This window comes from Halichoerus grypus, chromosome 12 (genome assembly GCF_964656455.1).
Source record: "Halichoerus grypus chromosome 12, mHalGry1.hap1.1, whole genome shotgun sequence".
NCBI lineage: Eukaryota > Metazoa > Chordata > Mammalia > Carnivora > Phocidae > Halichoerus > Halichoerus grypus.
In genome coordinates, this window is record NC_135723.1 from 48,747,376 (window position 1) to 48,771,251 (window position 23,876).

A 23,876-nucleotide genomic window follows, 5' to 3' on the forward strand; every position below is an offset into this window, starting at 1 on the left:
GTCCTGGAATCGAGCCCCGCATCAGGCTCCCTGCTCAGCGGGGAGTCTGCTTCTCCCTCTGTCTGCTGCTCCCCCCACCACTTGTGCTCTCTCTGACAAATAAATAAATAAAATCTTAAAAAAAAAAAATAAAATAAAATAAGATGGTGATCCTGTGATACAATGCACGTTATGTTTCAGAATGTTATTGTTGGTTTACTGATTAAGTATCAATTAATATATTTGTTTCCTTTTTGAAGAAATCGGGAAATAAAATGTGGCAATTCTGAGATTAAAAAGAATTATGCTTATCCTTTCATTATATCAATTTGATGAATGCTCATAGCAAGAATCTGTAGAGCAAATTTTAATAAAGTTTCTAAAATAAAGGCTCATTTTATAGGTGTGTGTGTGTATATATATATATATATAGATAGAGATAGATAGAGATAGCAATATACAGATATGTATCTATATGTATATACACATACATTCATATATATGTCTGTGTATATGTATATATATGTGTGTGTATGTGTATATATATGTGTGTATGTGTATATATACATATAGATACATATCTGTATATTACTATCTCTATCCACCTAATATTTAAAAAATTGATTTGCTATATATTCTCAAGGCTGTTTCAATAAGGGTAGGGCCTTATTTTTCTGAGATTTTTTTCTACATTATTTCATGTTTGGATATTTATATTTGTAAATTATTAGAGATCAATCAATTGCTTATTTCTCAGCCTTCTACATTATACAGGTAATATTTCTAAAAATTGATTTAGGAGAGGGTTAAATCATTGAACTTTTCTTTATAGATCTTGCTTTACAATTGATTGTCTTACATTACTCTTCTTACTTCATAGCCTTTGTTTTGTAGTATGTAAGATAGTTCTGAATCTGCTTTTTGATTGTACATTGTCTCAGGGCCCCTGGGTGGCTCAGTTGGTTAAGCCTCCAACTGTTGATTTTGGCTGGGGTGGTGATCTCGAGGTTGTGGGATCAATCCCCGAGTCGGGCTCCCTGCTCAGTGGGGAGTCTGCTTCTCTCTCTCTCTCTTCCTCTCCCTCTGCCCCTCCTCCTGCTCGCACTCTCTCTCTAAAATAAATAAATCTTTTTAAAAAAAGTCAAGATTGTACATTGTCCATATGCATTTCTTTAAAAAAAAAAACAACAGCAGCACCCAGGCAATACCTCTTTCCATTACAAATGAAGATTCCATCATATGCCACCATCAACTCCTCCACCTTATGCTAACCACCATTTTTCTAGTAGGGGTCAATTCATGTTTAATCTTTTGTTTTTTTTTTTATTTTTATTTCTTTTAAGATTTTATTCATCTATTTGAGAGAGAGAGTGAGCAGGGGGAGGGGCAGAGGGAGAATCTCAAGCAGGCTCCCCCACTGAACACAGAGCCCGAGGCCAGGAGGGGCTCTAACCCACTACCCTGAGATCACGACCTTTGCCAAAACGAAGAGTCAATGCCCAACCGACTGAGCCACCCACGCACCCCTCATGTTTAATCTTTTAAAATAGCAGACACACCATGACTTAAGCAAAGAAACATCTTACTGTGACTTCAGGTGACTGTTAAATACTACTCTAAAGAAAATGAGGAAATATTCTAACATCATTGGCTTCAGAGGTAGTCCTGAATTACCTTAAACACACAGTATGTCTGGTCATGGAGAATAATTTATTAGCTAAATAACTAAAAGTATTCATATGAATTTATAGAAATAAACTTTCAAAGGACAGGGATTGTGTAAAGTGATGAGCAAAAGACAAAACCACTGTTTATTTGGCCCATGGAAAATTCTCCTTCATAGTGATCCAAAAAACGGATGCCTATTTTGAAAATACTTGGCATTGAGCCATTTAATGATTTAGGAGTAACAAACAAAGCATAATCCCTCTCATTTCCACTAATGGAATATGATCCAAGTAGGTGGGATTTTCCATTTATCTTGGCAGAGGAATCATGAATTCGGTCTGTTTATTCCAGTAATCTTTGCTAGTTTACAAATCTGCAACATTGCACCTTTGATTAGCTTTGTGAAATGAAAGGATCTCTCCCATTCTTCCTATATTTGGCAGCTTTAGCTGTATAAAAATGTCCATTTTGTCACTCCTGTTATAGTTTCATGCAGCTGCCTTCTCTCTTCTTCCCACTGTGAGATACTACAAAATTGGCAGCAGCTTTCTCCAAGTGTGTCTGGACGGATGAAAAGGCCAGAATAAGCATGTCAAATGTAAAAATACCTTGGGACAGGAGGGTCTTTAGACTGGCTCTTCAAAATATTCCAAGTGGCTCTGCCAACTGAGGCTTATTAGCTGTTGATTGAGGAGGGTATGTAAGAATATGTTGTAAAATGGAAACTCTACGTTAGAAGCTGGGAGATACTAGAATGGTAACTTCCACACAACAGCATTATGTAATTAAAAATATTTGAAGCTCAACTGTGTTCTAGTATCTCCATTTTTATTTAACATAATTTTCTTTAATACCTATGTGCTAATGTGGAATTACTTTGCAGAATGAGCCTCTTTTTTTTTTCTTCTTCTTCTTTTTTGACCCGATGGAGTTCAAAGGGGATTATAGACTTCCCTGACCTGTAAAGGCATTGCATTATGGGAGACACAAGCATTAAGAATCTGACTTCTTTGCAAAATTGCAGAACTATTCTTCAGGTAGGGATTTGAAAATTCAGGTCCTGAGTGATATTTAAGGATTTAATCTTACTTTTTTCCTTAAAGGAAACCTAATCATCCTAGCAAATCTGTTTTTTTATAGTACGTCTTTATAATGAATGTACGTGGCCTATAATAAAATGTAGCAAGTACGTTGATTCGTGATATAAACAAAGTAGGGGTATGTACAAATAACATATAAGTTATACATAGGCATATTTAATAGGCAATTATATAAAATTCCTAGATGAAAGTACATCTAAAGACTACTTCTGATTATAAATTAAATTTTCATTTAGGAGAAAGTTATTTCTGTGAAACAATTCCACCATAAATTATTATAGATTATTTAATATTTATTTTTTTCTTTTTACATTATACACATATGAATTCTACCTTTGCATTTGAGTCTTGAAAAGCTTTTACAAAGTCAAGAAAAACATTGTAGGAGATTGAAAATTCTATTAAAGTTAAGGAAAACACTGTAAAATATGGAGTTGGATATAAGTCTCAGGTTATTTTAAAGTATGGAAAGATAAATCTTGCAGAATGGAAATGAAAAAAGTACATGTCTATAATTAGAATATTTTACATCAGGAAATCCTATACAAGGGGTGTTATTTAAGAATATATAGGGTTAGGATACAGATTACATAGATAAGTAGGTATAGCATTAGATAAGTAGGTATAGCATTAGTGCAAAATTAAAGTGATGGAATTGTTGTGTCACAATTAAAAGAAGATGAATGAAATGGGTTCATTTTATAATTCTATATTTATAAATTTAAAAGCCCAAGCTTGAGAAAATAAACTGAAAATATCTCACTGGGACAAAAGCTCTTGCATCTTGAAGGAATATGCTTTCAGACCTTTAAGAAGAGTAAAATTGATGACTGACAGCATACAATATTTTTCTGATAAATTTAGCATAGTAAAATTCATCCCAGAAGACATAAATAAAGCCTTCAGATACTCAATTTAAGATACTGTGTGTACACAGAAGTCTAGGAATAAAATGAAATCTGGCAGAATCAGGAACATTCTCCCATACAACCCTGTCATTCCTCTCTTGTAATATTCAACACTCATCACGATTGTTAGTACTTCATCAATCTTTGCCTCTCCCATGTTCTAGCAAAAACCTGTCTAGCTTATTTTAGCAAGGTTTTACTTCTAGCATCTAACTCAACAAATATTTGTGTTACAAAATAATTAATTCACTGTATCTTGAATGGTAGACATTTCCCCCCTTTGGTTGACAACTGTGTTTTATAGTTTATGCTAGAAATCCTTTCATACCCATTATGACATATAAACCTGAGTAAAAGCAAGAGAAGCTAGTTTTAATTTCCATTTTATGCCTTAGGGAGATTGTTACTGGTCTAAGAATACACAATTCCAATTGGAAAATCTAGTCGTTTTGTTCAAATTTTTATCATAATAATTCAATTTTTTCTTACTAACACATAGTGGCCCTCTAAAGACTTAATTTTGATTGTGGGAATTTGGATTCCATATAAATGAATCTCCTTTTCATATTAACTTGCAAAATTGGAAACAAAGATTTATAGGATAAAAAAATCTTCTGCACAAAACAAAATTTCAGTTCTTTGAAAATCCAATTATATCTCAAGGATTTTTGTTTGTTTGTTTTTTCCCCTATGACACTATAGTTAGATCATTTCAGTAATGGCCTCCAACAAATGTTGCCTTCCTTCCGTGTATCCATTCCTTTAGATGGTCCCCTTCTACATCGACACTGTGCTTGGTCATATGACTTGCTTTAGACAATGAGGCATAATAAATGTGAGGTAAGCAGAGTCTTTGAAAGCCCTTGTACATTGGAGTTTTTCTTCTACTTCTGGCAATGCTTCTATCCCCATTTGAAAAGTCCCAGGGAACCTATCAGAAGAAGATGAAACCACACACAACAGAGACAAGTGTCCTAGCTGAGGCTATCTAGACCAACCAGCTCTTCAAACCTAGCAGGTGAATACAGCTCTATGAAGGATTTAGGTAAGTCCAGCAGTGTAACTATCCAATTGAGCCTCGTCAAAATCACTGACCTACAAAATTGTGAGCAAACTGAACGTTGGTTATTGGTTAAAACCACTAAGATTTTTGAATGGTTTGTTACATAGCAAAGGCTAACTGATACAAAACCGAAAAGGGACCTTTAAAAAACAAAAACAAGATTAAAATTGTGTGTGTGTGTGTGTGTGTGTGTGTGTATAATTTTGCTTAAAATTGCATATCATTGTTTTCTATAAATGGCAACTCAGGAAGAAAAATACATATCGAAAATACCTAAAAAATCCCCAGACCAAATTTCTAGAATTGCTTCTAAAAATAAATTACTCTAAACCAAAAGTGAAACCTCTGCCTTATAATCAGATAATCACAGGTAACCAAAGCCATCCCCAGGATAGCAAGCACAGAATCTTCACTTTTCTCTTGACTAAGAGTATAGTACTGCATCCCATTATTTCTGTAGCTTGGAAGCAAATCCTAGTTTGTTTCCTTTATGTATCATATAAAACATGATTGCATTTCCTAGAATTCACTGATATATATAAGGACATTAACATGTAATTCCTCCCCACCCTTCTTTTCTTTATCTGCTCCCAGTTTTTAAAAAAATGAAAATAAAACATGTCCAATAATGTAGATTTTGGATTCTCCTTTCCAGCATGCTAAATGTTGTACACTTACGGAGGGAACTTTGTATGTGAAGTTCAAGGGAAGGAAAATGTTGTGCTTTATAACTTAGGCACTAGCCATAATATTTAATAAAATATAAGCTGCCAATAAATAAAACCACATAAAAGTGTTTCTTGATATATTCCCACTACCCAGAAATATCCTACCAAAAGCTGAAATCCAGAAATTAAAAGAAGGAAAGCAGATGATTTAAGAAATTGGATAAAATAACTTGCTCTCCTACGATAGTATTCATTTGTCCACACCCTGTTGGTATTTCTTTGGTTCCAATGGGATCCCTGGAGAAGGTGCATACAGTGAAAGAGGAAATGAGACTCCAGTCCTAGGAGTGCCAATCATAACTGCACTGTCCATAAAGATGTTTGGATTTGCCTTTCAGGAATGTTTTTCCAAAGATTAGCAACTGTTAACCATCAATAGGCTAGATTCTCCCAGGGCAAATCAGAATCCATAAAAAGAATGCACTGGGAGCACTATTGGAGCAAATAAAATCCAAGAAAGGACCTAAAATGTAATTAATTAAAAAGCATTTTTTAGGTTTTATCAACTGGGGTCCACGGATCATCAATAATTTCAAAGTGTTCTCTAAGTGAGTCGATGTCAGGATTTAAAATTTTTGAGAACAATATAATTTCAAAAATCTTTGGGAAATATTTACCAATGATCTATATGCCCTTGCTCCCATCATTTCCCAGCCCCCTTGAACTTAAGTGGCACCACTGATGATTTCCGGACCTTAGAGTATAAATGGAAGTGACATGGGTCATTTCCAGGTGAAAACATTTAAAGGTCAATGCATGAACCTCCAACTCTTTCTTACCTCCTGTGGTTACCGAGGACACCACATGTCGAGATGCCAGAGAGTCAGACTGTGTCCGTGAGTGAGTGATTGTCTGCAATGCTGGACTTGTAAAGTTAGTATGGAGAGTGAGCAAATAGTGAACTTTTTTGTTATGTCACTGAGGTTTGGGGGTTAATGTGTTACATAGCAAACCCTGTCCTGAGCAAGAGGAAACTAACATGGGGTTGCAGCTTTCTATTACACCAAAATAAGGAGATTTTAAAATAGAAGCAAACAAAATTGCTCACTATATGCCATCATTATATACAAGAAATAATTATTTTTAAACCAAAATATATAGGAAGGACACAATTACAGAATAAAGGATGATTCCTTAAACTGAATAAATGTAGTTTTCCTTAAAACAATGCTATCTTATCCTTAATTTTGTCATTTTGCTGGGCCAAAACTTCATCGTGGAATAGAACACCTGTCTTCCAAATGGTATCTAAGAACCACAGATCTAAATATTTCAGAAATGGTGAGAGAAGACTGTTGACTCAATGCAATTAAAACCAGCATATCACAACAATGTCCAACTTTACCTGTCTTTCAGTGAGATCCAGATTCACTGCTATCTCATATCGCCTCAGTCTGGTCAGATAATTATGATGGGCAAATTCTGCTTCAAGTTCTCTGATTTGCTCTTTGGTAAAAGCTGTCCTTTCCTTCCTGGGTTTACTATTGACTTCTGACTTGTAATTTCCTTCCTGGGAGTCTGGAAAAAAGAAAAAAAAAAAAAAAAGTAAGAGAGAATTAGATTTACTTCATGCATTCAAATGCATTCAATCACATCATTCATACCAGGAGCATTTACTAACTACTTGTTCAGATACTGTGTTAGACATGGGAAAAATAGAGAGCAGTAAGACTGATCTCACAACAGGATAAGATACATTTCTTTTTCTTTTCCTTTTCTTTTTTTTTGATCTCCTCTCATGTGACTCACAGCCTAACTTGCAAATTGTCTACGATTCTTTCAAAATATGAACAAAAAACGTAACTGCTCTTAATATGATAAAAAGATAAATAAACCATCTCTGGAACACAATTTTAGATGTAAAATTGTGTTTTATAACTTGTTTAACATGTATACTTGGGATCTAAGTAATCTAAGTAGGATTGAACTTTTTAATTTCTAAAAAAAAAAAAAAAAAGCATTGACTTAGTATATGAATATTTAAGCAATTCGAATGTTTAGCAACTGGACCACAAAAGTCAGTTCAAGCTCAGACAAGCATACATAAGAATGTGTGCGTTATTTACTGACCTTTTAATTTCTGTTTAAGTTCAGTCTCTTTGAGGGCAATAGCAATGCGATTCTTTTATTTTGTATAATACGTATTCCAATGTGGAATCTATAAATAAAATTGTGTTCATATAATTCAAACTATGAAAAAGTTTTTAAATGTATTTTCATTATATGTGAAATAAACAGAAGATGCACAATACTCGGGCGCCTGGGTGGCTGAATCAGTTAAGCCACAGACTCTTGATTTCAGCTCAGGTCATGATCTCAGGGTCCTGGGATTGAGCCTGGCGTTGGGCTCTGCGCTGAGTGGGGAGTCTGCCTGAGGATTCTCTCTCTCTCTATCCCTCTGCCCCTCCCTCCACTTGTGGGCACATTCTCTCTCTTTCTCTAAAATAAGTAAATAAATCTTATTTTTTAAAGATTTTATTTATTTATTCATGAGAGACAGATAGAGAGAGACAGAGTGAGGCAGAGGCAGAGGCAGAGGGAGAAGCAAGCTCCCCACGGAGCAGGGAGCCCAATGCGGACTCGATCCCAGGACCCTGGGATCATGACCTGAGCCAAAGGCAGATACTTAACGACTGAGCCACCCAGGTGCCCTAAATTAAGTAAACAAATCTCAAAAAAAAAAAAAAAAAAAAAAAAGATGAACAACACCTAACAAAAGCTACCCAAACATCAAATCTTATAATGCCATTTACAAATAATAATAATTTGGAGCATATTGTTCCATCTTTCTTCGTATGTGTTTAAGATGTAATTAACATATAGTATTTCACATATCCTTATCATATCCCTGAGATGTAGGTTAGAAGACATTCTTAATATACTGAAGAACAGAATGTGAGCCTATAATGGAAAAAAAATCCACATAAACCAGTAACAGGTAATCATACCAGCTCTACTAGTTCATGTTGAATCTATCTTCAGGGAAATAGCAACATGATCAAGGTAAGTGGTGTGTTTGTGCTCTCTTAAAATTTACTTCAATTCTCTATTTTTGAGCATGTGCACATAAACTGTGATGTCTTTAGCAGGTGGGAGTACAATGAAGTCTTCTATGAGCCAAAATGAGAGACGCAAAATAGGAAAAATGATGGTTAATCAAAGGTTACAAAGTGTGGGGCACCTGGGTGGCTCAGCCAGTTAAGCGTCTGACTCCTGATTTCAGCTCAGGTCATGATCTCAGGGTTGTGAGATCGAGCCCCCACATTGGGCTCTGCACTGGGCATGGAGCCTGCTTGAGATTCTCTCTCTTTCTCTTCCTCTGCCCCTCCCCCCGTCTCTTAAAAAAAAGGTTATACAGAATGACATTTTAATTTTTTTAAATTGACAAATATGGTATACTTTAGGAAAGACCTTTTTGGGCAACATCTGTTTCTTCATCCAATGATGCTTAAATATGCTAAGTAATACATATAGATACATTAGTATTTAGTATATATATACATATGCGTGTTCTTTTCCGTCTGGCGGGGAAAGTCTCACTGAAGTCAAGAGGGCCCTACATAATGGGAATCCACCAGACAAGGCACTCCAATGTAAACAGTTTCGTTCTGACTCTTACTGAATCTCCGTTGGCCCAGTGCAAAGTTGTGCAGGTCCAGCAGCAGCAGCAACTACAAACAGTCTGCATCGAAATTTTGGTGCACTGGCCATTACTTTTCCTCTGAGGGATCACAGGAGGATTCACTGATGCCGTGGCACAGTCGCAAATTTCTCAGATTTCCCCGAGCACATTTCTGGGCTTGTCACACTTACCTGTGTTGACTGGCTCCCCACCTTGGCAGAGCAGGCAGGGCTCAATTCAGGGCAAAAGTGGCTTGTGATATGACACACACAGGCTTTACCGTATACTAAGCCACGGACTAGGACAAGAGAAGTTCTGTAATAGATGACGTGGAAGCTCTCAGATAGGCTGTGCTCACACGATGCCAACTTCCCTGACTCAAAGTGGAACCTGCAGTGATCAACCACTTATTTTTTTTAGCTACAGATCTGCCAACCTCTACATCTTTACAGCATTTAGCTATTCTGTGTGAGCAAACCTTCCTGATGATTGAATTTTTTTTCATTTAATGTTTCCATTGGCCGTCCTGGCAGACTGCAAACGCAGTCACAGCCTAGAATACTCAGATAAGTACCTCTCACAGGATCTATATTCCCATGTGAATCAAAAGTATTATTGCCAATCTGGAGCCATGCTCAGTCTGAAATCTGCAGATGATTATTCTTTATATGGGGACAATACTCTTTTCCTTTCTGTAAAGCAACTCTGGAAACTGACAGCAAAGCCAGAGCATTTTTTCTCATGAGCAATTCAATTTGAATGATTCATGGTCAACACATTCCCTTATATAAGCATGAATGAACAAATTCACATTGAGGAAAGCCTATTACTTTGTTATTTTTGAAATACTTTAACTTTTGTAGTATTCAAAAGTACTTCAAAATCAATACATACATACACACACAAATACACAAGCGCACAGAACTTGGGCCAATGCTTGTAAGAACGGTCACTTGGAGTGGATCTATATACATGCCCATTGTAACTAGAAATATACAACAGGAGGTTTATATATCCAGTGACTGAATTTAAACAAAAGTCTGGCTATAATTCAACATTTAAATCCAAAAGCAATTTATTGAATGCCTGAATTCCAAACCAAAGTAGCTCAGCGAGTAAAATCCAGTGACTAAAACAATGTGAACTGTGCACACTTACACTTAACATAATTGCACGTGGAATAATGACATTGTACCTAACTTGACAAAGAGTGGGTGTGTGCTTCCTGAATTCATCACCTAAGAGAGAGAAAGGCAACAGTTGAGGTAGCACCAATGTTAATTAATTCTGTGTACACTTTCATCCGTGTATCCGTGATTCTGTTGTGGTTTTCACCCATGTTGCTCCCACATTTTCTTTCCTATTGAAAACATGCTCCTTGGAACTACATTTCTGGACTTGTATTTCCTATAAACTTGGATTTTTAAATTTTCTTTTTCTTTTTATTTCCCCAACATGTCCTGAAGCCCATCATTTGCTGACCCTAAGGCCTCCACTGCTATCACCTGACTAGTTTTTCTTTGGTGGAAAATGGGTGGGAGACTTGGACAAGGCTTTTGGCAAATTGCACACCAGCTTCCATCTGTTTTCCAGCTGTTTCAACTGAGGCAAAAATCCCTCCGTTTTCTTCAACCTCCCATATCCTATGCCAAATGGTAGGTGTTGAGGGGGGAATCTGGAAACTGCCTTACTTTCTTCCCTACAACCACAAACAAAATGTCACCATCTGTACAGTATATTCCAAAGTAAAATATTACAATTGTTGTTTCTCGTCTCAGATACTTTAATGCACATGTGGGTGCACTCTCACACTCCCTCGCCGCTTGGAGGAAATGTTGACTTATGTGTTCAGGTAGAGTTGGCAGTCCCAGTTCCCTAACCTTTTGCTCCCTGGGACTATGCTAATGGAAGAAGTCTGCAATACTTCCGTGGAGGATAAAAATTGCCCTCCAAGGATCATTTCTGTCTAGCATTTAGAACTTCTCCACATGTGACTTTTTATTTCCCCTAGTGCAAGAGGATGCCAAAAGATAATAATGTTTTATTGAAGACAAGTAATGTAAGGGCTTGGTCTGTTCACTAGTGGCATAGAATGCTTTTTAGCAAAAGAGAAATATTAAAGTATGATGGAGTATATTTTTTGGCTATCCTGGGTAAGCTTATTAACTTGTTTAAATGAAGAACATAATTTACCTATGTCTGTAAAATATCAAAATGTAAAGGAATGTCTCTATAGCTTAGACAACAATGAATATTTATTCCATATTCTGAAGGAAGAATGAATACTAAGCCATTGTCTATTTTCGTCCTTTGCAACTTGTATCAATGTTTTGTAATCTATCTAAAATGACAGATATTCTGTTATTATTAACAAAGCTGAATAGTTGGTATAGGAAGCTAATAATTATCTTTACATGGAATAAGGATTGTGGATGGAGGCAGGGAAATCTATAAATAATCCTATAGATGCTAGTATTTTCACATTTAAGTGGGAAATAGCCTGCCTTATGGGAAATTTATCCAACTTGCTACTCCAGCTTCTTAATGAGTAGGAATTTCAGCCTCTCCAGATTTTTTTTTTCCAGAATAAACAACTTTCCCCCAGGGGTTCTTAAATCCTTTTGCTGATCCATGATCCACTCTCCAGATTTGACAACCATAGCCATAGTGAGCTACTATTACTAATGAATAAGTCCATTACACATTGAGATGGTACAGGAAAAATGGGATTGAAAACCAATATACTCTATATAGAATAGGAATAGGCACTGAAAACATCCACTATTTCTTGCACCTTTGATGTGAAAAACATACAGTTACAATAATAGTTTCTCTTTACTTATAAAGCAAACCCAAATTTCAAAGGCCATTTTATAATTTAGTAATAGTACCAGTAATGGTAATAGTTGTATTCAACATTCAAAAATCATTCTATGGAGTTCCTTGCTCATTGCCTCTTTGATTATTAGTCAGTCATTTATTTCAATTCCCTACTTTTTGTGCCCATCAATGTATGAGTCCATTTTTACCTTACAGCCTCTTCTTAATGGAGTCCCTTTGTTCTTAAAGAATGACACATTAACAATTGATTTTAATTTCATTACCTTGCCCTTCTTCTTCTTTTTTTTTTTTTAGATTTTATTTCTTTATTTGAGAGAGAGAGAGTGTGTGAGGGCGCAAGCAGGGGGAGCAGCAGAGGGAGAGGGAGAAGCAGGCTCCCCGCCAAGCAGGGAGTCCAATGGTGGGCTCTATCCCAGAATCCTGGGATCATGACCTGAGCCAAAGGCAGCGCTCCATCAACTGAGCCACCCAGGCGCCCCATTACCTTGCCCTTCTTATTATTTATTTACTATGTAGTTCTTTCTGATAGTGAGAGGATGTCAACCTAATAGTTCTTCCTCTATGCCATAAATACAAAGTAAAATACACAAAGAACTAACATATTTTGATGAAATTAATATTGTATAATTCCAAATATATTTAATAAAACAGTATTTTTGTTAAAAATTTAAAAAGAGACAAAGACACACAAAATGGGAACACATTACAACTTACTTGAGTTAAATTTAGCATAGTTTTAGTTCCCACTACCAAGTTCAAAGTATTTAACACAAAAACAAAACCAGCATATGTCTTCTGGGTAAATGTAAACTTCTTCAATCTTGCTACATACTTCTAGGATTAGAAACTGGTTACAGATGCCCAGAATTGACTTTAAGCCTCTTGCTATATCCCAGAGAGAAAACACAAACTACAGAAATACCATGACTGTCTATCAAAAGAAGGCACATGTACATGTTTGAAGTGTGCCTGCTAGCAAAGGACTTCACAACAATCACCATTTGCACCTCCAATGGAACCCCTAGTGAAGAGCTTTTGACATACAGCATTCCATTCCATTTTCCTGATCCTATTAGTTTAAAGAATGTACCCTTCCTCTGAGATCTCATCAAATGATCTTTGTTTCTTTCTTCCAATGCTTACCACATTCTGTCACTATATATATTCTTTGTTTCCTCAACTAGGATATAAATGTTTGATGCATACTACTGTTCTCATCTATTCAGTAGTTGGAGGCAAACATAAAGATAATCCTGACAATGACGTGTACATCCCAATACATGCAGAAGCAATAGATAAGGGCATGAAGAGGATGCAAACTTGCATAGGCACTCCCACCCCCATCCACCTCCTATTAGCTCTTAGATCAGGAAATGGCTTGGAGTTACACGGTGTTACTGTATCCTTGAGAGAATAAGGAGGGAAAGAAACTCTTTTCGGAAATTAGGGACAATAAGTAACTTGGCAGGGCCTGAAGAATGGTGACATTTCTAATTTACAGCCGTCAAAAGGGCAAAGGATTTTGATCTCTTATGACTTCAGAAAACACCATTACAGATTTTGCAGTGAGGCACCAAAAAACTCAGTATCAATTCTGCTAGCAGCTTGGTAAATTCCTTGAACATGTAAAAGGAGAGCTTCCATAAAGGTTTTTTGTTTTGTTTTGTTTTGTTTTTCTTCTGGAAGACAAGCCTGCATCTTCTAAGAGTGTGAGGGCTTGCATTTATGCCATGGTTCTGAGCCTTTTTTATCAAGTCACCATAGTGATTCTTACATATTTTTATAGCAGTAACTCTTATAATAAATTATTGAGCTTGTTATTCATCTCCATGTCTGCTTTACTTCTCTGAACTCTAGACTCCAGCTAATCTAAGATTTAAAAATGTGCTTTATTCATCTTCATATTCCCAATATTAAGCACCTAGCTCTGAATCTCTACTGGAACTTTGATTTTCATGCTCTGGTTGTGGATTATGATTCCAGTGATAATCCTAAGGGGTTTTGTTCTGTTATCAGAATTTAAATAACCTTCAGCTTAAAAAAAGAGAAAGCATCACAGCAATGTTGCTTTATATTAACTTGTCAAAGCACTTATACGCATCAATTAATAGCAGATGGGGGGTGCCTGGGTGGCTCAGTTGGTTGGGCGACTGCCTTCGGCTCAGGTCATGATCCTGGAGTCCCAGGATCGAGTCCCGCATCAGGCTCCCTGCTCAGCAGGGAGTCTGCTTCTCCCTCTGACTCTCCCCCCTCTCATGTGCTCTCTCTCTCTCATTCTCTCTCTCAAATAAATAAATAAAATCTTTAAAAAAAAAAAAATAGCAGATGGGGACAAGGAATATTACTTACATTTTTATCTATAATGATATCTCTAAACATGTTTAGGTAGAAAAGCACCAAATCAGTGTCACTATTATAAAATTTAAAACCAAGGAGACTGGGGGCTCTGGGTGGCTCAGTCAGTTAAGTGTCTGACTCTTGGTTTTGGCCTCAGGGTCCTGAGATGGGGCCCCACGCATAGGGATCTCCTGTTAGGTGGAGCCTGATTAAGATTGTCTCTCTCTCTCTCTCCTTCCCCCTCTGCTCCTCCGCTTCCCCAATCCCCTGCTGTTTGCTGTTTGTGCAGGTGCATGCATGCTCTCTCTCCAAAGTAAGTAAGTAAGTAAGTAAGTAAATAAATAAATAAATAAATAAAATATTTCAAAAAATGAGGAGACTAAATGTTATACAAGTGAAACAGACTGCACACAGATTATAATTACCACCCTTAGTGCTACTGATTGACATGCTGCACTGCATAATTCTTGTTACATTTATATTCAGTGAAATATGAACATATTCAAGATAAAATGGTGGTGATGGCTGGCCTGGGCATTGTAGAATGTTTAGGAGCATTCAGGTTTGTATTCACTAGATGCCTTAGCAACCCTCAAGCCCATTTTAGCATTGTCAAATACTATACAGGACTCCCAGTTCAATTTAAAATCCAGATATATAACAACAACAAAAATCAAGATAAACAATGAATATTTTTAGTATAAGTATATCCCAAATATTGCATGGAACATACTTATATTAAAACTATCAAAAGTTGATCAGAAATTCAAACTGAAGTGGGCATGATGTATTTATATTGGCTAAATCCTGGCAATCCTGTCCCGGTTGTGGCATTCAAAAATGTTTCCAAATATTGCCAAAGTCTCCTAAGGGGAAAAATCTCTCCCAGTTGAGCCCCACTGCACACAGGTGCTACCTGAGACAAGACATCGTAACTCCAAGTTACACAACTCTCTCTGGGAGTGACCAGACTGATTCAGAAGTCAAGGTGAATTTCTTAGATGTAAATAATACCTTCTTTACATTATGGCCAATCCTTGTCTCCTTCAAGCCACTGACTGGATTGTCTGATGATAAAAATTGCTCAACAAGTGTTTTTGTCAATGCTAATTTATCCAAATATATAACTGCAGAGTAAGTGTCTCTAACAACTTTAGAGAATTATCCAGACAAAACAGCAAAATGGTGCATATGAAATTGATACCTTTTTTTTGCCATTTCCCTAAGCTATACTTTCAGAGATGTGTTAAGTGTCAATAGATTTCAGATGAGAGCATTGTTTCTATAATACATCAAAGCACATAAGCATTAATACTAATTTAATTATTCTATTAAATATATTATTTAATTAATAAATCTGGAACATCTTGATATGCATGGATTTTAGAATCTGAACAGTCCCTACAAATCATCAATTTGTAAACCTACTCTATTCATAGATGAGAAAAATGAGACTCAGAGTGACTAAGGGGCTCAATGAAGGTCCCAAACTGTCATACAATGTTTCTGGCCTCCAGTGTCAGTTACAGAAACAGACATAAATACATTGTCAGAACTCCCTAAATATCCTTTACATCTTGCATGGCCTTTTCATAAGAACAAAGATTTGAGAAACACCACCATTTAACTGTGATACTGAGTATGGCTATGAAAGCTAAAATCCACACAGAATCTTTATTACCCAAGATGCCAAATGCACAGATGTTAAGAGCACAGTCTCAACCATCCCTTTTTCTCATCTTTAACACAGAATTAAAGTAAAATGGATTAAATTAAGTAAATCATTCGGCACAGTGCCTGCATATTGTGGGCACTCAATAATCAGTTGCAAGTTCTAGCCATTATTAAGGAAGGACCCTAACATTGCATCCCAGGACCTCAGTAATTGACAATGATAGACTGATAGAATCAGGTTTTAGAAGGCTTTTTTTTTTTTCAACTGTAGGAAAATTTCCTCTCTCTAAAATAGATAAATAAATCTTAAAAGGGGGGGGCACCTGGGTGGCACAGCTGTTTAAGCATCTGACTCTTGGTTTCCATTCTGATCACGATCTCGGGGTTCTGAGATGGAGCTCCTAGTCAGGCTCCTCACTGGGCAGAGTCCGCTTGGGTTTCTCTCTCCCTCTCCCTCTCCCTCTGCCCCTCCCAGTCCCAGCTCTCTCTCTCTCTCTCTCAAATAAATAAATAAATAATTCTTTAAACCGTAGGAAAATTTCATTCTGAAAATAGAACTCAACCTAAAACCTAAGAAATTTAGAATTTACACAGTAATTAGCAAACTTCTATTTTACACCGAAAATTAATGAATCCCTAAAAATATCTGTGTGTTACTTTTGATTAGTCTACAGATAAAATTAAGCTTAAGGTTTAATTATGATATTCCAGTGAAACTGTTGAGGTGACAGTTTATACGTCCCGTGGGAACAATGTGTGGATTTCTGGTTTCTCTGAAAGTTTTTATTTAAAAATTTGATAAAACTTAACTAAACCCGGCAATCCAATAAACTAGAGTCAGGTTGTGTGTGTGTGTGTGTGTGTGTTTCTTCTCCTTTAAAGAATCCTGACAGCCATCTACATGGATTTAGATAGTTTAGGTAGGTAGGAGTCACATTCTGTTTTGATGTTAGAGCATACAAAATGTTTAGCAAACACTATTAACTGGGTTAAAAAAAAATCAGGTCAGGGTTATTTACCAAACAAATAAACATATTCTCTTAAATTCTGTGCACTTATTTGTTTGCTTGGAAATATTGTCTACTAATAATTTTCTTCACATAGAAAGGTTTGAGAAGTAAATCACTTAGTTATTTTTTAACCTCAGAAATAATCATATTAGAAGATTAATGGCAAATAATTTATAAGTTTATTTTGCCTTAATTTCATAGTAGAAAAGAAATTACAAAGGTAATAAATAAGATATTAAAGTAATAAAATAAAAACAATCATAAAATCCCAACCAAGCTGGGGTTCTGGCCCAGGAACCGAGCAGCAGTTAGCTTCCTTCTGAGTTAAATGCTTTGTGATCTATTTCTTTATTGCGGCTTTACCAGCAAGAAGGAAAACAGTCTCGGGGTGACTCATCTGCATTAAAGGCAATTTGTGATTACTTTTATAAAGGGATTTTCCCAACTGGAAGAAGTGTAAGAATTTAGAACTTACATTTATGGAACACTACTTAAATCCCCTCCACAAATAGAATTCTGTTCACACTGACTAGGGAACGCTTGCTTTCTATTAAATAGAGAAATAAATAAATAATCAGTTCGCTGTGATTAAATCAACTACTTGTGTGATTTGATAATTTCCCTAAATAATAAAGACTACGTGTGATGTAAATATGTTTGAGCATAATATGAAAATGACAAACATGTGCTGATGGATCTCAAAATGTACAAGTCATACTATCCTCTTTCTCCTCATCATTATTACTACTACTTACATATATTTTGAGTTGGGAAAAACTGCAATGAAATTCACTTGGAAAGAATCTGAAACATGAGATCTGAGTACAGGGATCAAATGATAACTGAGAAGGATTTTTGACCATAAAATGTTAAGGACCGCTGGCCTGTGCCATAAAGAATGTGCAAGCAAAGGTGGCTGGTGGCAGAGACTGGGAAGCCCAAATGGTTGCAAGAGTCTAATAGATTATGAATAACGGAGGAAAAGATGGGGTCTCCATTTAGTTCATAAATATTATTCTGAGAGATGGAGGAAGAGGTTGAGGTCAGAGAGACTGATTCTAGAGTTCTATTTCTTGGACAAAGGAAGGTATGAATGATACTCGAGTCCGGAATCTGTCTATAGAGAAAGGCGTATTAGGAACTGACAATATTGTTGAACTGTGAGGCTCAATAATTGTCATTTACACACCAGTTTATGCTATAATCCATCTTTGAACCAGGTATCTATGGCCTATACTCTACACTGAGAGTGTGGTGTGCTATATATATATATACATGAATAATTTACTGTGTCATGTGCTATCAAATGAATCAACTCAACATAACACCTATCCTAAAGTAGCTTACAATCAAGGTGGGAATAAAAGCTGCTAAAGATAAATCCACAAATAATTATAAGTAGCTATTTGGGGTGTAACATCACTGCAGCTGTTTATTAAAATTTAGTGTTTGGGGATGTATAACCTGTGTTTTTGTCAGACCATTTTGTGGGAAATACCTGAATAATCACTATTACTAAATTTCTTGGGGTGACGGGCAATTGTAGAAAGATACACATATATATATTTGCATATATAACAGATTCTAACCATCTACCCACGAAGCCTTCCTTTAATCCCACATATGGTATGAAACATTCTATAAAGTCTTAAGAATTGCTATACAGGAAACTTCTAAAAGACATTTTTGAAAGCCTTACAGGCAATTATACATTTGATATAGAAACTCAAGAACTTAAGCGCAATTATTATCTGTGCATCCATAATATTTTAGAGGCTAACTTGAATGTACACTTGGAAGATAGCTTTTACTGAAGTCTAAAATATAAAAATTATCATAATATCTTTTATATTATACTACGTGTGAAAAAACCTCTACACCTATTTCTAATCTCTACCAAGACAGTATACAAATGGTACGGAGTTAGGTTAATGAGAGAGTGAAGCTTTCATCTAGGTTTGGCAGACAATTCATGGCTTGTAATTTTACATCAAATTGAGGCACTCCACCAAAACTCACAACTTAATGATTTTTTCACACGTCATAGATCACAGTCTATAGCTTTTGAAATGTTTCAAAAGCTTCAGAGAAGGAGACGAACCATGAGAGACTATGGACTCTGAGAAACAAACTGAGGGTCCTAGAGGGGAGGGGGTAGGGGGATGGGTTAGCCTGGTGATGGGTATTAAAGAGGGCACATACTGAATGGAGCGCTGGGTGTTATGCGCAAACAATGAATCATGGAACACTACATCAAAAACTAATGATGTACTGTATGGTGACTAACATAATAAAAATAAATAAATAAATAGATAAATTATCATTTTATTATTTAAAAAAAAGCTTATGAAGTTTAGATATTAAGTAGCATTTAGTATTCCACTACATCATGGAAGGAAAGGGGCTTGAAGTATCAACATTTTTGTTGTATGTAACACCTGGGAGTTAACACCTGTCTTGTGCAGAAGACATGTACAGTTCACTCCTAAAATGTAATTTTCCAACACAGACACAAACAAACACATACGGGCACGTGCACGCACACACACACACACACACACACACACACACACACAGATAGCATATCCTCCGCTTATCTTATAATAATTTTCAATCAGTGGAAATGATCTTAGTACACATCTTTTAAAGTTTTGCATTGACTAAACAGAATTGTGATTACAATTAAAGCTGTATAAGTTTACAACTTTACATACTGCTTAAAACTTTTACATATCTGGAAGGCAAGAATGACTTGGGGGGAAGTAGCAGGAGCTTTGAAGTCAGCCAACCTGAGCTGGAAATCCACTGTTGCTACTTACTGTGTGGTCTTCTGAGCCTGTATTCTGAAATTCAGATACCCCATTTACAGAATCCACATGGGATTGTTATGAAGAGGAAAATTAGGGAATTTAAAGTGTGTATATCTAAGATGTAGAACCGATGCAGTAATATATAGCTATTATTAATAATATTATTAAACTAAAGATGTATCGTGAGTCAGACTTAATTAACTGAAATTTTTACTAAATCATATTTATTAGACTTTTAATTTTATATGAATCACTTAACTGTCATATCACACCTAGCCTTTAGTGAAATACATCTTGATGTGTTTTGTAAAAAATGAAATTGATTTTAAAAAGGAGCTGATTATATATTGTTTTAGCTCTTTCTACCAGTACATATTTTAAAAGACCCAGCTGTGCTCATAATTTCTTTGGCCAATCAGCAAGATTTAATTATGTTTCCTTTAAAAAAATAAATGGGTTTTGCAAGTCTGTATGATTTTATTGATTTTATTTCTTTCATGTTTTCTTTTTACAGCTTTGCTACTAAAAAGTGGAGTCAAAATTAAAGTATATATTTTTTTCTGAGTATAATTAAATGGCACTATCTTTTATTTTCAAAGTAAACCAAATAAAAAGTGTATGTCTGTATGTATGTAAGTATATATACATATATATTTATATTTGAAACATTTAAAATATTTTATTTTCTTCAATCACCATTGGTCACATATGCATGTAGTCAAATTCATGCACATTTCTGGTATGTATTTAAAACATTTGTAGATTTTTTTTTTTTTTTAAGATTTTATTTAATTGACAGAGAGAGACACACACAGCGAGAGAGGGAACACAAGCAGGGGGAGTGGGAGAGGGAGAAGCAGACTCCCCACTGAGCAGGGAGCCCGATGCGGGGCTCGATCCCAGGACCCTGGGATCGTGACCTGAGCTGAAGGCAGCTGCTTAACCAACTGAGCCACCCAGGCACCCCTAAAACATTTGTAGATCTTTAAATTTTCAATCACTTGTGCAATATTTGATTCCTCTTTTTGAATGATTTGGAATGAATTACACCCAGTTGTGTACTGGTAGGAAGGGAAAAATGCCCTGGTTTGTACAAGTTGCCACTTTCCATGATGTAAATACTCCCACCTTAGTGAATTTCAAGCCACTAAGGTGATGTCAACTGGTTCTCAAACTTCCCTAAAATTTTAACAATTGGTTCCCAAGAGTCCCTACTTAAATGGCCCCAGCAGAGCAGTAACACCTTACTATGTCACAAACTAAATTCTGGTATTCAGAAACTATCATAAAGTCATGAATAACAATGTCTACAGTAATAAAGTCTTAGAAATGAAAGAAAGATCAATCAGGCTAATAAGTGTATGCTTAGCAATAATTTGGAAATGATCTCAAGGACTAGACAGTAGTATTTACAGGAGTATTCTAAAGTTCATCTATAAAACTAACAATTTTCTATGATTCATTAATAACCCTTATTGTTGTGTTGATCTGATAATCAATTCACCAAAATGGGTAAATCACAAAGGCTATGCTCATGCCATTGTGGGCAAAGAAAGGCTAGGAGTTGCTTAAATAAGTGATGAAGATTTATTTTTATTTTATGCAACACAGAGTAAACCACCGCCAATCATAGATTATTGGGGTATCCAGCAATAATGACCACATCTAAGTGTTTTGTTGTTTAAATGAAATACTGTGCCAAACCTAAAGCATAGTATAAAACACATCAAGAAGAAAGGGACCACCCTTCAATATCCAAATACTGGAAACTAAAAGTATAGATGTGGTCTCATACCAGTGAAAAGAAACTCCACACTTCCCACAGCTGCAGTAATATTTTCCTTTTAAGATGGAAATTGGACTTATTTTCTCTTGAAAATTTTTCTACATTGAAATTACTTAAGGCACTTACGACTTAAAACAAAGAAAAATGTAAAAAATTGTTTGGAAAAAGACATTAGAGTACCTGAATTGTCGGGATTGTCAGCAAAGAAAAAAGGATTTCTCAGATGGTCTCTGGACTATCATGCTATTTTAAGTACCACACAAAGTAAGTAAAAAATACAAAGCACCTGGTCTCTAGGAAGAAGCTGGCTTACAATTAGTAAACAGAGGGAAATCACACAGAAACGGACATAAACCTTGTATTCTGAGGAATGTGTACGAGTAGTTTGGTGTCACACGCATTTAAGGGTGTGCATGTGTGTATGTACATGTGGCAGGAATAAAAGGGAAGATTTCCTATTTTTAAGCTTACACTGAATTACATCAGGGAATCTTCTATAATGGGTACTTACTATGAAACACTGGAAATGAAAAAGAATGTGTTTATAATTAAGCTCCATGTTAGAAGCCCCAAAATAAATGTTAATTAATCTATACTGAAACACTAAGCTTTCTGGGGATAGCTGTGGAAACGAAACAGGCGTGGCATAAAACCTCAGGGCTAGTCTCTATTCGTGACCTAACAGTTGTAATCCATTTATTCTCAGTTTACTGCCAGCCTCACAGATTTCTTAAACAGACAAGTGAGATAATACACATAAAAGTGCTCCATAAACTTCCCCATAAATAAATAGTTTTACCAGAGATAAAGTTTCTAAAGCACTTTGAGATATGTCTTCATGATATAATTGCATTTTGTTTTCTCTCCAGACCTTGGATGAAGTGACATTGGCTTTCTATTACCATCTCTCTCACATACCTACACATTTACCTCTTTCCACTCTGGAATATACCATTTCTCAACTGAAGAACAGGCTATCTTTGCAACATAGGAAAGTTTTGAACTCAGTTTGATAAAGTATATGAAACAGTAAAATCCATGCTATTAAAGATCTTGGGCTACTAGAAATACTGTATTTAAGTGATTATGTTTTAAATGCTTATTATACTACAAAGAGATCTCCATCACGCACTTAGCTGGCTATCAAGCAATGTCTTATTAAAAGTACTCGGTGGAACTTGAGAAGGTTTTCATAATGAAAAGAGAAAGCTCTATAATTCTTAATTATATTAAATCACCAATTTGAGAAGAGCTCTACTGTTTTTCACTTAAATAAATCACACTGACATAAAATTAATATCCAAAGTATGAAAGAATGATTTAGTGAATCCGTGTTAACCTTTCCTAAGATAATAACTGATTTAAATAAGTGTTTTCTCTTTATTGCTAGCTCATTATCCTCAAGGTACTATATATATAGAGAATGTTGTTTGTACGTCAAAATGTATTTGCCACATATTGTATGGTGACTAACATAACATAATAAAATTAAAAAAAAAAAATAAAAAAAAATAAAAATGTATTTGCCACACTAAATGCAATTTAGCCACGTATTCTGTGTTTATATACATGTGGATACACACCAAGAAACAAATATAACAAATATATTTGTTATATGTTAAACAAGCCATACCTAAAGCTTATACTTTACCTAACATTTATAAATAAGACTCAAATATTGGAAAAATTCCTTAATTTAGGTCTTTCAACAGTTCTGTAAGAAGAAAGCTTTTAATAGCTTAAGTAAGGTCTTTTCTGATTATGATTATGCTCTAAAAATATCAATTGAGGTTTCTGTTGAGAAGAAGAAATCATCATGCAATTCCCACAAACCTATGATACTTAAACATGCATACAATGAATGTTGGGAGAACACTGTCAATGCTCATTTTAACCAATAATCCAGGTTTGCCTCATGAGCCCACCATAACATTATCTCAGTGAGGTCTCTGTGCTTCTCACATTAAAACGGTAAGACATTTCCAGACATATGGCTCAAAGATATGTTTTAGTAAATTCTATAGCTAAGTTCAACAAGCACTAAGATTCTGCTTGTTATGCAAAAGTCTACTTTGATGGCTTGATTTCTTTGTCTTCTCATATTACACCACTTCCTTTCCTTAGTAATTGTATGCATTAACATAGCAAAATCTCAAGGATCACGATCTAGGTTCTAAAATGTAAAGACAGGAAGCTCAATTTTACGGAACATGAAACTGAAGCTGCTGTGAATAGTTATTATATACTAGTGGCAATTCCACAAAACGGAAACTTTATAATTGTTTCTAATAGCCAACAACAACAAATCACAAAAAGTTTATTATTGTACGTTTCCTTAAATTGCTAGAAC

The 23,876-nt window shown here is 35.5% G+C and overlaps 1 protein-coding gene across 1 annotated transcript in view; it reads right to left on the bottom strand.

Annotated features, from left to right (window-relative positions):
- Positions 1-23,876, bottom strand: part of MEOX2 (mesenchyme homeobox 2) — a 65,793-nt gene that overhangs the window by 9,288 nt on the left and 32,629 nt on the right. The window contains exon 2 of the mRNA XM_036068888.2: positions 6,792-6,964. Coding sequence (XP_035924781.1) covers positions 6,792-6,964 — 173 coding nt within the window. The remainder of the gene's footprint in view (positions 1-6,791; positions 6,965-23,876) is intronic.